The sequence below is a fragment of the Petromyzon marinus genome, chromosome 39 (genome assembly GCF_048934315.1).
Source record: "Petromyzon marinus isolate PM22_M1 ecotype Great Lakes invasive population chromosome 39, UKy_Petmar_22M1.pri1.0, whole genome shotgun sequence".
Taxonomy (NCBI): Eukaryota; Metazoa; Chordata; class Hyperoartia; order Petromyzontiformes; family Petromyzontidae; genus Petromyzon; species Petromyzon marinus.
In genome coordinates this window covers 4891654-4906127 of record NC_133705.1, presented here as the reverse complement: position 1 = coordinate 4906127, position 14474 = coordinate 4891654, and the positions used below count along the sequence as shown (strand labels likewise).

The 14474-nt window shown below is 52.7% G+C and overlaps 1 protein-coding gene across 1 annotated transcript; it reads left to right on the top strand.

Annotated features, from left to right (window-relative positions):
- Positions 1 to 228: 228 nt before the first annotated feature.
- Positions 229 to 13169, top strand: LOC116950576 (chymotrypsin-like elastase family member 2A). Its single transcript, XM_032968475.2, has 9 exons — positions 229 to 363; positions 1180 to 1269; positions 2705 to 2799; positions 5781 to 5878; positions 6834 to 6959; positions 7380 to 7516; positions 7838 to 7983; positions 10514 to 10666; positions 13008 to 13169. The coding sequence occupies exons 2-9, from the start codon at positions 1230 to 1232 to the stop codon at positions 13062 to 13064; spliced, it is 852 nt and encodes a 283-aa protein (XP_032824366.1). The 5' UTR covers positions 229 to 363; positions 1180 to 1229; the 3' UTR covers positions 13065 to 13169.
- Positions 13170 to 14474: the final 1305 nt, after the last annotated feature.

The window sequence follows — 14474 nt, the reverse complement described above, 5'->3', positions numbered from 1 at the left end:
GGCGAGCGATGTACCCAGTAAACGTTGAGCGATGCGCCAACATTGGTCAAGCAATTCCACCCACATTGCACGCGCTGACCCAACACTGCATCCTTTACAGGGCAATAACTGTTGTGTGCCCGAGGCTTATCTCCCCACCTATGTTTGTGGACCCTTACGTTGGCCCAAGCCCCAGGGAAACGCGGCAGCTGGAGTCGTGAGCGCGAGGGGGTACGGGACGTTGAACATCGCAATCATTGGCATCAACACCGTCATCATCACCACCACCACCGTCATCACCACCATCAAGACCACCAACACCATCGGCACCATCACCTTCGTGAAAAAGAGTTAAGGACTTTATCGCTGGAGGTCGTGAGAAAGGTGAGGAAGTCGGGGTGGTGAGGGGTGGAGGTGGTGAGGGGTGGAGGTGGTAAGGGGTGGAGGTGGTGAGGGGTGGAGGTGGTGAGGGGTGAGGGGTGGAGGTGGTGAGGGGTGGTGAGGGGTGGAGGTGGTGAGGGGTGGTGAGGGGTGGAGGTGGTGAGGGGTGGTGAGGGGTGGAGGTGGTGAGGGGTGGAGGTGGTGAGGGGTGGAGGTGGTGAAGGGTGGTGAGGGGTGGAGGTGGTGAGGGGTGGTGAGGGGTGGAGGTGGTGAGGGGTGGAGGTGGTGAGGGGTGGAGGTGGTGAAGGGTGGTGAGGGGTGGAGGTGGTGAGGGGTGAGAGGTGGTGAGGGGTGAGGGGTGAGAGGTGGTGAGGGGTGGGGGGTGGTGAGGGGTGGTGAGGGGTGAGGGGTGGTGAGGGGTGGTGAGGGGTGGAGGTGGTGAGGGGTGAGGGGTGGTGAGGGGTGAGAGGTGGTGAGGGGTGGAGGTGGTGAGGGGTGAGGGGTGAGGGGTGAGAGGTGGTGAGGGGTGAGGGGTGAGAGGTGGTGAGGGGTGGTGAGGGGTGGAGGTGGTGAGGGGTGAGGGGTGAGGGGTGAGAGGTGGTGAGGGGTGGTGAGGGGTGGAGGTGGTGAGGGGTGAGAGGTGGTGAGGGGTGAGGGGTGAGAGGTGGTGAGGGGTGGTGAGGGGTGGAGGTGGTGAGGGGTGAGGGGTGGTGAGGGGTGAGGGGTGGTGAGGGGTGGGGGGTGGTGAGGGGTGGGGGGTGGTGATGGCTGGTGTTGAGTCACCCCCACCTCTTCTCTCCTCCACCCTCTTCCTCACAGGGTCCATAAAGGGGGAGGAACTCACCGACTTGGGACGAGACTCGGACAAGATGCTCGCCCTGATCGCATCCGTGTTCCTCCTGGTGCAGGGTGGGTGTCATCATCATCGTCGTCATCATCGTCATCATAATAATAACAGTTATACATTTTAACATCATTACCATCACGAACATTTTGGGTCATCTTCATCAGAAACGGGAATATTATCACCGTCATAATCAGCAGCATTAACAATATCATCAGTGGCAGTAGTATCATCATTACCACAATCATCATTATAGCAAGGCGTATTATAATTATATATAATCAATAGGAGCAGCAACCCTTTACCATGCTTCCTCCATAACTCTCAGTCTCATAGGGTGTCTCCCCTTGTCTCCTCGTGTCTCCCTCATGTCTCTCCCTGTCTCCTCATGTCTCTCCCTGGCTCCTCGTGTCTCCCTCTTGTCTCCCCCTGTCTCCTCGTGTCTCCCTCATGTCTCCCCCTGTCTCCTCGTGTCTCCCTCTTGTCTCCCCCTGTCTCCTCGTGTCTCCCTCTTGTCTCTCCCTGGCTCCTCGTGTCTCCCTCATGTCTCCCCTGTCTCCTCGTGTCTCCCTCATGTCTCCCCCTGTCTCCTCGTGTCTCCCTCATGTCTCCCCCTGGCTCCTCGTGTCTCCCTCATGTCTCCCCCTGTCTCCCTCATGTCTCCCCTGTCTCCCTCATGTCTCCTCTGTCTCCCTCATGTCTCCCCGTGTCTCCCTCATGTCTCCCTCTTGTCTCCCTCATGTCTCCCCCTGGCTCCTCGTGTCTCCCTCGTGTCTCCTCCTGTCTCCTCGTCTCCCCCTGTCTCCTCGTGTCTCCCTCTTGTCTCCCCCTGTCTCCTCGTGTCTCCTCGTGTCTCCCTCATGTCAACTCGTGTCTCCCTCTTGTCTCCGCCTGTCTCCTCGTGTCTCTCTCATGTCTCCCTCTTGTCTCCCTCTTGTCTCCCCCTGTCTCCTCGTGTCTCCTCGTGTCTCCCTCATGTCTACTCGTGTCTCCCTCATGTCTCCGCCTGTCTCCTCGTGTCTCCTCGTGTCTCCCTCATGTCTCCCCCTGTCTCCTCGTGTCTTCCTCATGTCTCCCTCTTGTCTCCCTCGTCTCCCTCATGTGTCCTCGTGTCTCCCCCTGTCTCATGTCTCCCCCTGTCTCCTCGTGTCTCCCTCATGTCTCCCTCTTGTCTCCCTCTTGTCTCCCCCTGTCTCCTCGTGTCTCCTCGTGTCTCCCTCATGTCTACTCATGTCTCCCTCTTGTCTCCCCCTGTCTCGTGTCTCCCTCATGTCTCCTTCATGTCTCTCCCTGTCTCCACGTGTCTCCCTAATGTCTCCCCATGACTCCACGTGTCTCCCCATGGTCCACCAGTGTGTCCCCTTGTCTCCTCATGTTTACACGTGTCTCCCCGTGTCTCCTCACATCTCCCCTACATTGCACCTGTGTCTCCCCTTGTCTTGCCCCTGCCCCCCTCACGTCTCCCCCGTGTCTCCCTGGCGTCCCCGTGTCTCTGCACAGCGACCGCCCGGGGCTGCGGAGTGCCCAGTTACCCTCCCATCGAGAGCCGCGTGGTCAATGGGGTGGACGCGAGACCCAACAGCTGGCCCTGGCAGGTGCGTGCCTCGGCCTGGCTCCACGAGCCATGAATGCTTACACGTGGTGACGTATTCTCCGTGTGTTAAATATGTAATGAGGCGACTCCCGAGACAACTTTTAGAGGGTCCCTTGTTTTTTTTTCTCGACACTTTTACGGACAGGGTCACTGAGTAACATACACGCTGGGCTACATATAGCTGATCCACCCATACGTCCACATCGGCGACGTACAACTATATAGCTGTCTGACTATATAGCGGCGACAACGATGAGGACCATACAGCGGATCAGCTATGCAGCGGCAGCGACGATAAAGAGACGACAGTGACGGCAGCCAGGCCCCAAACCCCCATGACAGCCCCGAACCCCTGGCTGCCTCTCCCTTACATGTCCCCCAGCGTGGCCAAGCTCCCCCCTCTGGCCACGCCCCACTTCTGGAACTTTCCTGCTGGTTGCAGGAGCTTCCCGATTGATCCCCGCCTTGACCCCCTGCCCAGTTACACTCCCCTTATGGTTGGCCGTTGTATCGCGCACCCAAACCCATAGTTAGCCCCCATGGTCAACAGATGCCACACTGTCCCTATATATACATGTGTAGTGAGTCCAACTGAGTCGCAGACGTTATTCTTCAGAGGCAACACTTTCATTCGCAACACGTTTATACAAAAGGGGTAACTGCCCCCCCCTTTACCAGAAACAGCCTAGGGTGGTGACCACCCAGCTAACTACACTTTACATAGGAGTTACGGCTATGATGGGTCGGACCCTCACTCAGTTCCCCGGCCACGTGTTGGTGCCTCTTCAGACGTAGCACTTAGAACGTAGAGCTTCCAGCTTGTAGAACGAAGCGATCCCGGTCCCTCTCAGGGACCCACCTTTTATCCTCCCGGGTCGGGGCCGGCTCCGCCAATCCCTCTCGAGAGCTCTCCCCGGACACATGATCACCCCCTAGCCCCCCCACCTGGGGCCCCCTCTGTGGACACTCCGGGTTAACGTTCTCTACGGGGTCAACCAGAGTGCCATGGCCCGGGGCAACCCTCCCCCTGGGCTGACACTCTCCCACTCCCCCTTGTGGGAGTCCGCACTGCACGACGTGCGTGGTGCCCGCGCTATCCCAGTGCTCACCAAGCCCCTGCTGGGGCTGGTACTACACACACGTCACGGCCCTCCCAGGCCGGCACCATACAGTGACATCCCCGATGTCACTATACATAGTACATACGTTTGTTAGTGTTTATTTGTGGGGAGCGGTGGTGTAGCGGTTAGCGCGCTGCGCTACGAACCCGGCGACCGGAGTTTGATTCCCGCTCACGGCCACCAACACCGGTCCTGGGCCTCCTCTAGGTCGACTCAGCCTCAAATGAGTACCTGCTGCGGTAAGCATCGCCACTGGGGGAGACAAAGGCGGCCGGGCGTGGTGCTGGACACCCACCCACCACCTCGTGTACCATTCCGGCCTTCATAGGTGCTTGCTAACAGCACTTGCCCCAACAGTCTGTTAAAGGCTATACGGGGGGTATTTATCTTTGTGTCCAAGTGAGTGGTCCTCATCCAGCACGCCCTGTACGTGTGCATGTGGAGTTTTATATGTCCAAGTGGATGTGTGTTTACGTGTAGTGCATGTTGCTTTGTGGCCACCGTTGTTGTTGTTGATGTGCCTGTGCTTTTGTTGGTGTAGCTGTGGTTTATGTGAACGTGGTTGTTGTGATTGTTGTGCTAGTTGTGGTCGTGAGTGATGTGAAAGTGGTCGCTGTGGTTGTTGTGGTTGATGTGGTAGTGAGTGATGTGAATATGGTTGTTGTGGTGGTTGATGTGGTTGTGGTGGTTGTTGTGGTTGATGTGGTTATGGTAGTTGTTGTGGTGGTTGATGTGGTTGTGGTGGTTGATGTGGTGGTTAATGTGGTTGTGCTGGTTGATGTGGTTGTGGTAGTTGATGTGGTTGTGGTGGTTGATGTGGTGGTTGATGTGGTTGTGGTGGTTGATGTGGTGGTTGATGTGGTTATGGTGGTTGATGTGGTTGTGGTGGTTGATGTGGTTGTGGTGGTTGATGTGGTTATGGTGATTGATGTGGTGGTTGATGTGGTTATGGTGATTGATGTGGTTATGGTGGTTGATGTGGTTGTGGTGGTTGATGTGGTTGTGGTGGTTGATGTGGTTGTGGTGATTGATGTGGTTATGGTGGTTGATGTGGTTATGGTGGTTGATGTGGTTATGGTGGTTGATTTGGTTGTGGTTGATGTGATTGTGGTGATTGATGTGGTTGTGGTGGTTGATGTGGTTATGCTGGTTGATGTGGTTGTGGTGGTTGATGTGGTTGTGGTGGTTGATGTGGTTGTTGTGGTGGTTGATGTGGTGGTTTATGTGGTTGTGGTGGTTGATGTGGTCGCGGTGGTTGTGGTGGTTGATGCGACTGTGGTTGTGTTTTGTTGGTGTACTTTTGTAATGAGAGCGCCATCTCCTGTGTAATCTGGGGCGTTACTTGTTATGCAGTTATGGTTTTTCTATGGTAGAGTTTATATCTGGAGCATAGGGGGGGGGGGCGGATCCACCCGGGAAACCTCTGGAGCGTTCCCGAAAGTTCCAGGAGGGGCGTGGCCAGAGGCGGGGCTTAGCCACCGGGGAGCGCATATAAGCGGGGGCCGGGGCAAGGTGCGGGGTTGGTGTTGAAGACCAAGAGGAGCTTCCCGTCGCTGCTGCCCCGCCATATTCATCGGCCACGTGGCGGCTCGACCTCCAACCGCTCAGCTGCTCCCCGGCGCGCTGTCAGTCGGCAGCGCGTTAGCGAGCGGGGTGAGCGCCACGTGGCGCTGGGCAGCGAAGCCGCCTGGGCGGCGTAACATCCGCAGTGAGAGTGAGAGAGACGACCAAACTGTCCCGAAGATTTATTAATAAACAACGTAAAGTTCTTACCGTGTCGGAGCCACTTATTACATTTTGATGAGATTATGGTTGTGGTGGTTGTGGTTGAGGTGGTTTGTTGTGGTTGTGTTTGCTGTAGATCTCCCTGCAGTACCTGTCTAGCGGGTCCTGGTACCACACGTGCGGTGGGACCCTGATCGACCCCCAGTGGGTGCTCACGGCGGCCCACTGCATCTCGTGAGTTCCACCACCACCTCATTACCACCTCGTCATCATCACCAGCATCAACATCCCTTGGAGTGTGTGTCTGTGCACGTCTCTCTCTCTGCTGTGTGTATCTCTCGCGTGACTCCGTGTGTGACTCTCTACGTGTGTGTGTGCGTGTCTGTGGGGAGCGGTCGTGTAGCGGTTAGCGCTACATTGCGCTATGAACCTGGCGACCTGTGTTCAATTCCCGCTCACGGCCAACACCAGTGACGATTATCTGAACCGGTCCTGAGCCTCCCCTCGGTCGACTGAGCCTCAAATGAGTACCTGGTGCAGTGTGTAAACATCGCCGCTGGGGAGACAAAGGTGGCCCGGGCGTGGTGCTGGCCACCTTACCCCCTCGTGTGCTGTGCCAGCCTTCATAGGCTCTCGCTAACAACACTTGCCCCTACAGTCTGTTAAGGCTATTGGGGGAGGGGGGGATATATGTATCTGTGTGTTTCTCTCTGTATCTGTGTGACTCCGATCTGTGTGACTCCTATGTGTGTATCTGTGTGACTCCGATGTGTGTATCTGTGTGACTCGGATGTGTGTATCTGTGTGACTCGGATGTGTGTATCTGTGTGACTTCCGATGTGTGTATCTGTGTGACTCGGATGTGTGTATCTGTGTGACTCGGATGTGTGTATCTGTGTGTATCTGTGTGACTCGGATGTGTGTATCTGTGTGTATCGGATGTGTGTATCTGTGTGACTCGGATGTGTGTATCTGTGTGACTCGGATGTGTGTATCTGTGTGACTCGGATGTGTGTATCTGTGTGACTTCCGATGTGTGTATCTGTGTGACTCGGATGTGTGTATCTGTGTGTATCTGTGTGACTCGGATGTGTGTATCTGTGTGACTCGGATGTGTGTATCTGTGTGACTCGGATGTGTGTATCTGTGTGACTCGGATGTGTGTATCTGTGTGACTCGGATGTGACAGCTCGCGCACGTACCGCGTCGGTCTGGGCAAGCACCTGCTGAGCGTGCAGGACGAAGGATCTCTCTTCTCTGACGTGTCCACTATCCTCGTCCACAGCGGCTGGAACGGAAATAACGTGGCCGGAGGGTGAGTCGGCCTGGCTCGCCCGTCCGCACACTCACTACTCACACGCCCGCACGCTCGGGCACTCACTCGTGTAACCACTCTATGAAACACCCATCTAACTACTCACCTAGTCGCTCACAAATAATAAACACGCACTTATACACACATTCACTTATAATCTCACTCGCTTGCTGGCTCACTCACTAAACACGTGGAGAGTCACCAATTTGACGCCGTAAATTGATGCAGCTATCCGAGCTCTCATAAGCCGAGGCATGAACAAAATAAAACAACAAACCCTACCAGTCATGATAACTCGTCACCTACTCGTGTGCGCACACATTCACACAAACGACATTCTGTTTGTGATGTCCTGACCTTTGACAGTGACTTCTGGCCGTAACCTTTGTCTGTGACCTTTGATCATGATCTTGTGGCCAGCAATGACATCGCGCTGATCCGTCTGGCGCAGCCTGTGACCCCGAGCGACAAGATCCAGCCATCCTGCCTGCCCCCCGCTGGGCTGGTGCTGCTCCACGACTACCCCTGCTACATCACGGGCTGGGGCCGTCTCGTCAGTGAGGAGACGCGCTCGCTCACCCAACCGCTCACCCATATAATCACTCACCCGACAGATCACTCAACCAAATCGTTCACCCAATCAAGACAGCCACTTACACAATCCCCCAACCACTCACTCACCCACCAAATCACTCACTTAACCATTCACTCGCCCATCGACTTCCCCAACACAACTACACTTTCACACTCACTGTCTCTGTCTCCCTATCTCTGCCACACCACCATCATCTCACCTGTGTCCGCCCGTCCGTCTCCCCGTGCCCTTCTCCCGCTCCTCTCTCTCTCTCTCTGTCTCCCTCTCGCTCTGTCCGCCGTAGCCGGGGGGGACCTCCCGGACGCGCTGCAACAGGCGAACCTGCCCGTGGTGGACTATGAGACCTGCAGCAAGCCCGCGTGGTGGTGGTTCAACATCCGCGAAACGATGGTCTGCGCCGGCGGGGATGGCTACGACTCTGGCTGCAACGTACGGGGACACACGGCGCAAAGACAATCAGCACCCCTCCCGCCCTCCCCACACAATAGACGTGCAGTCATATGGATTCTGGTCTCCTGCAATGCCGTGGTAGTTGTGTTCCAGAAGAACACCGCGTTATGGATAAATCGTGGAATTACAAATAATAATATATAAAATATAGAGGTAAAGCACAGTCCGCGATAACACATGAGATGCGTACGCAGGCCAGACAAAAACTGAGGCGCGTGGGTAGCATCTGTAAGCATCCAGCAGCATCCCATCCTGTGTGATGCTATGCCGAGGCAGCCGCACAAGCGCGTATTCCTTCCGTTCACTCAATCGCGTTACATCCAATTCGCAGACCGCGTTATCAAAAAAATGTGTTCCCTAACACATTCACATTCATTTAGCGTCATGAAAACTGCGCTGCGTTACAGGAGAACAGGCCGTACGTAGGCTTCTGCGGCCCAATGCGATGACGATGCCGCGACCGATGTTATAAACTGCGCCTTCTCGTCTCCCAAAGGGTCTGCATCGTTAGCGCGCTGCGTCCCCTCTCGCCGAGCAATCGACGCGGGTCACGACGGAACCTCGCAAAACAACATCGATGGAGACGCTGCCACTGCTGCCAGTACATAAACCTCATGCAGGCGAATACGGCCAGTGTGGTTTCACTGGAAGGGGTCACCGGTCCCAAGAGCCGGAACCGTTTGACCGGCGGGAGATCTTGGGGATTGGATTGTTGTTGTCCGCGATAAATGGACTCATAACAGTGCACGATGACAAACGTTCAGAGTTACTGACCCATTCATAATTTGTTTGGTCAGATCGTCGCGTAGACAGGATGGCAATTGTTGTGACTGCTGTATAACCGTTTCTAGCACCCGATGACAGAATCAAATGAAGCTGTCACGTCATGGGCTAAACCTGCCCCAATCGATTTGGTTTATCAGCGTCAAATATTGTTACTGATGCTTTCGCTGGGGATTACTAAACTAAACTATTTTAGTTCTTAAACTCATTTTTAATTGTACCAGGTAAGGCCCCACTGACCTATATAGCTTTTTTTCAGAAGCGACCTGCCTATCACAAATGATAGCTCAACGAAGTGGCTTATCATGTGGACACTTATAGCAGCCAAATACAGGGGGATCTCCGATATATATGCCAGGGCTAGGGACCAGAATGTTGCGACTTATAACGAAAAGCTATATAACGGGGAATTTCCCCCCATAGGAATACATGTTAATGGTGGGGGATAGGGACCGTAAGAGCGTAAACATTGCCTATGCGACGCAAAGTGGGACAATTTCTCCCAAAAACAATGGAACAAGGTCGGAATAGGGACCGTGACTTAGGGAAATGTTTCATACCTAGCAAACAAAATAGTACAGTACATGTACTGTACTTGTACTATACTGTACAACACAATGTACACATTTATATAACCAATTAGTTCAAAAACCTTTAAACAGCATTAATACTTAACGAACACTTCATTGAAAACCATTTTTATGAGCATTTCGAAGCAGTACACTTTAAAAGTTTTCCTTTTTAATAGAAAACATTTGTGACATTTTTAAACAGTGACTCAAACAGAAAACCACTTTTAGTATAAAAAGCAAGGAATCTTAAATAGCATTTTAAAAAGATTTTACCTCAACCTATCATGTTTATGATCTTACCTTGAGGAGTGGATGAGTTGAGTTGAATGGTTGCGACAATATTTCGCGACAAAGTCCGCGCCGATGACAATGAGCACTTGTAGCTACGCACGCGAGAGAATACGATGGGACTGAGAAGATGGTGGAACATGCGCGAGTTGTACATTACCTCTATACACCCCCAGAGCAGAGTTCAGCTGAGCCGAGTCGAAAATAACAATCGAAAACGGTATTCGTCACTGGTGTTGGCCGTGAGCGGGAATCCAAGTCGGGTCACCGGGTTCGTAGCGCAGCACGCTAACCGCGCTACGCACCCACGAGCAATGTTTTCGACTCGGCTTTGCTGAACTGAGTCAAAAGCGACATATTGGGGGAATTTGACGTTGTGTTCCTCAAAAAGTCGGCGACGTGAGTGCGAAACAACGCATATCGAGACAACGTTAATCGGGCACCCCCTGTACTCCAAATGCATGTTTTTAAATGTGGAGGGAAAAAAACGGAGGATGTGTAAGAAAATCCACGCGACCACGGGGAGAACATGCAAATTATAAATATACAGGGATCAGGGTCGGGATCAAACCCACGACCTCCTGTATACCAAGCGAGGTCGTTAACATCAAGCCACTGTGGCACGACAACTAGCGTCACCCAGGTGTGAACAAAAGTGATGTTCTTTCGCACGTGTGTGGGCAAATTTTCCACATTTTTGCTTGGCTATTTCAACGTTCCGGTTTTGCTGATGAACCAAATCGACTGCCGGACCCGAGATGAACTCGCGACCTTCCAACGAGCGAGCCGCTCGCTCTGCGGCTGAGCCACCCGGCTAATTAGTCACCAACTTTGTCGCGACCCCGTTCCCCTGAACCCTCGAGCAGGGCGACTCTGGGGGGCCTCTGAACTGCATGAACGCTGAGGGCCAGTGGGAGGTGCACGGCATCACCAGCTTCGTGTCGGGCTTTGGCTGCAACTACATCAACAAGCCCACCGTATTCACCCGAGTGTCGGCGTTCAACGACTGGATCGCCGACGTGAGTGCAACGGGAGGGTACTGGGAGGGCTTGCGCCTGGACATCCCCCCCCCTGACGTCCCCATCCATTCCCCCATCCCACCACAGCAGTCACTCTTAAGGTTTGTCGTAACTCCGGTTGTAGTGTGATTGATAAACGTAGTTAGAGAAAACGGATCGCGAGACAAAAGCAAAATGGGGGGAGTGAAATTGCGGGCACAAGTGTGCCGGAGGCAAGTCATTGAGTCATTATCGTGTCGCAAGTCCAAAGTCGTGTAAGATGGCTAGCGCATTGGGGTGTGCCACGCATGATGGGAATAATTTAAATGATAAATGTCAGCTTTGTAAGGCGTTGATTGCCGCACAATCACTCGCTCTCGATGCGCGAGTGAGAGAACGACCCAGAGGTGCGAGGAGCCACACACACAGAGACAAGCAGGGATTTTTGCACGTTTCATGATTATGTAGTTTGCCCAGGTGAGAACTAAAGTAACCACGATGAATCTCGCATACAAGAGTGGCCTGGGGCATTAACTCTGCCCGTAGGGGGCGATGATTGCTACTGCTGTGTGAATCCTAATCGAGACGTTTGCAGGGCGTTTTCTAATTTGGCAGATTTGGAAGGCAGCAGCCAGATGGTGAGCCGCCACCAACTTGCCCCATCCAAGCCCTGCGGTCCTCTAAATATATTAAATGTCTTGGAGGCACTTTTATTTAACGAGCACCATCGGGATAATACACACCCTACGTGGGTACACATTATCACTGTTGCTAGCCTATAAACAACACTAACCGTCTAACACTGACGGTGCTGAACGGAGACAGCAAACAACTATCTAGCAGCGCAATGTCGAGTGAAGGCGGCAGCAGCAGCGATGGCGACGACGAGATGGTAACGACGATCTTGAATAGCATGACGTGGATCCCACTTCCAGCAACAGCCACGAGGTCCCACACAGGGGCCCCTCAACTTCTCTCAGCTCCGCCCGGCCACGCCCCCTCTCTGGCACCTACTAGCGGGTTTCCAAGGCTTCCCGATGGGCCCCCCTCTGTTACTGTTCCACGAGATGTCCCCCTCTCGTGTCTATCGTGGCCTGCTGATGGGGGTACTTCCATACACCGCAGTTACCCTATTTCGCCAACAGCCAGCGCTATTCCACTACACATGCAACTGATACATCTGTATATAAAAGGAAAATGTGTGAATATGTGTATCTGTTCGAAATGTTTAGCATACTTCCCGACATGCAACAAACTTGAAATTTGGCATGTGGGTAGCTTCCAGACTGTACACAATGCAAAATGTATAAAAATAGACTTTTGTATTTTTTGGGGGGAGGGGGGGCGCAATAATTCATATATTTTGCACGGCAAGTGAGCTGTGACATCACATCTGTCATGTCACCCGCATGCGGAAGCATAACGCGGTGTGCCTGCTGATGTCACGCATCCCCCCCCCCAACCCTCCGCGAGTAAAGTGCCATACAAATGTGTTGTAGGTCTAAGGCGTTCTTCGCGCACCATTGCTTTATTATTTCAGTCGTTTACTGCCGTACGCACCCTGACAGTTGTGTGCGTCTGCTGCAAGCGCGTGTATGTGTACCTATGGACGCGCGCGCGTGTGTGTGTGGGGGGAGTGGTAGTGTAGTGATTAGCGCGCTGCACTATGAACCCGGCAACCCGAGTTCGATTCCCGCTCACGGCCACCACCGGTGACGATTATTTGAAACGGTTCTGGGCCTCCCCTAGGTCGACTCGGCCTCAAACGAGTAACTGGTGTGGTGTGTGAACATGCAACAAACTTGAAATTTGGCATGTGGGTAGCTTCCAGACTGTACACAATGCAAAAAGTATAATAGACTTTTGGGGGGGGAGGGGGCGCAATGTATATATTTTGCACGGCAAGTGAACAGTGACGGCACATCTGTTATGTCACCCGCATGCGGCAGCGTTACGCAGTGTGCCTGCTGACGTCACGCACCCCCACCCTCCGTGTAGGCCGTGTATTAATCCAAGACAAAAATCCAAGCCTCGGGCGAAGCTGGGCAATAAAGCTAGTGTTAAATACATGAGAGTTTACACATGCTTATACGCTTTGTCCCACACATTAGGAACGGTGGGTGCATATAATGTATTTCTAATCTTAATCGAAAAATGCTGAAAATAAATTCATACAGATGTCCAGTTTGGGGGGGGGGGTATTGCCCCCCCCCCCAAACTCCACCCATGCTTGGGGCTCAGGCTCAGCCTTGGCACAGGCCCCTCTAAAAATGTCAAGCAGCCAGAAACATAACAGCAATGTCTCAGAGCGGTAATCGATTAAGAGTCTGCAATTAATTACTGCCTTTCCACTCTTTTGCAGGTTATGCGCACGTACGGCACCAACGCGCTGGACTCGAAGACAATCATTTACCACTGAATGAAACCTTGTGCACACCACACACTCACGAATCAACCTTTCATCTCTCCTACTACTCCCCTTTGGATTAAAGTCAAATAAAGCCTCGTCTGCTATGTCATGTTATTCCGTGCCAGTGTTAATATTGCGCGTGGATGATTGTAAATGATAATTATGGGTTTTGTATGGGCACAGGTCACGCAGTGGTAATAGCGGGAGGGCAGTCGGTCACAGCGAGGAACCGGGTGGTGTGCTCACAATAAAACAGGGCTACATGGGGAACCGAGTTTAAAGCGAATCATCTGGTGATGCTGCCTAGGGAGTAGTACACAATCACAGGAGGAAAAAAAAGTTCGTCACAAACACTTGTGCCCTTAAATGGAAAAAAAATATAGACAACTTTTCGAGCAACAGCCCTTCTTCATAGCACATAAAAGAGGCCTGACAGAAACAGCATCCGGAGTCGTGGGACTCGAACCCAGGCCCTTCTTGGTGCAAGGCGCGAGAGTCACGCCGCCAAACTGGGTGGGGGATAACCCAGCATCGCGAGCCGGTAGATTCAAGTCTTCTTTGAGTGCCCATCTCTCTAAAGTGGCCTTCCCTCTCTCGTTTGGTCGTTTGCCCCTGGGTTGTTTTTGTTTCCTGCTGTTCGTGTATTGCTAATTGGGATCCGAGAATGGAATGCGAATTATACATTAGAATTGTTAATTATTAATGTATTCACCATCAGCGGGGGGGGGGGGGGGGGGAGACTTGGCGGTGACCCCAAATCTGACACGAGCTGGATGGGCGTAGCAGTGGACGCGACACGCTGCCCGCACGAACGAGAGGGAGACGAAGGGTCGTCCGTCATTACTACTACACTTTCATTGAACTTGCCGTGTAGTGTTGTTTATATTACTACTACACTTTCATTGAACTTGGCGTGTAGTCTTGTTTATATTCTTTGGAATCTTTTGATGCTTTAATATCTTCGGATCTACGAAGCCTTACGAGCCGAAATTTTCTACCGACTCATCGCCTCATGTGGCAATTCACCATTTCATTTAAAGAACCGGTCCAGGTCCTGCCCATCGTAGTCCTATTCGTGTTTGTAACTAAATGTTACTCATTAATAATTCACTGTGTAACAATTTGTTTTTGTTCGTGGGTAGTAAATGTTATTTCCTATTCTATGGTTCTTTCGGTAAAGTCACGTAGATAGAAAAATAATAAAGTGAATAAAAATACCATGTTTCGATCGCAACACAAGCGGTCGTCATCAGGCAAAGGAGTCAGCCTCTAAAGGCAAACTGTTTATGAAGGCCTGGGGATGGGCGTAGCCCAAGTGTATCAGCAGCACCAGCAGCATGGGCGGGGCAGGAATGCCAATGCAGTAACAATGCCAATGCAGCAACAATGCCAATGCAGCAACAATGCCAATGCAGCAGC

What these genes read in the sequence shown, in the direction of transcription:
- LOC116950576 (XM_032968475.2), top strand. Translation starts at nt 1,230, where the DNA reads ATGCTCGCCCTGATCGCATCCGTGTTCCTCCTGGTGCAGG. An exon ending in CGTGTTCCTCCTGGTGCAGG is followed by an intron (nt 1,270 to 2,704) that starts GTGGGTGTCATC and finishes GTCTCTGCACAG; the next exon opens with CGACCGCCCGGGGCTGCGGA. An exon ending in ACGGCGGCCCACTGCATCTC is followed by an intron (nt 5,879 to 6,833) that starts GTGAGTTCCACC and finishes CGGATGTGACAG; the next exon opens with CTCGCGCACGTACCGCGTCG.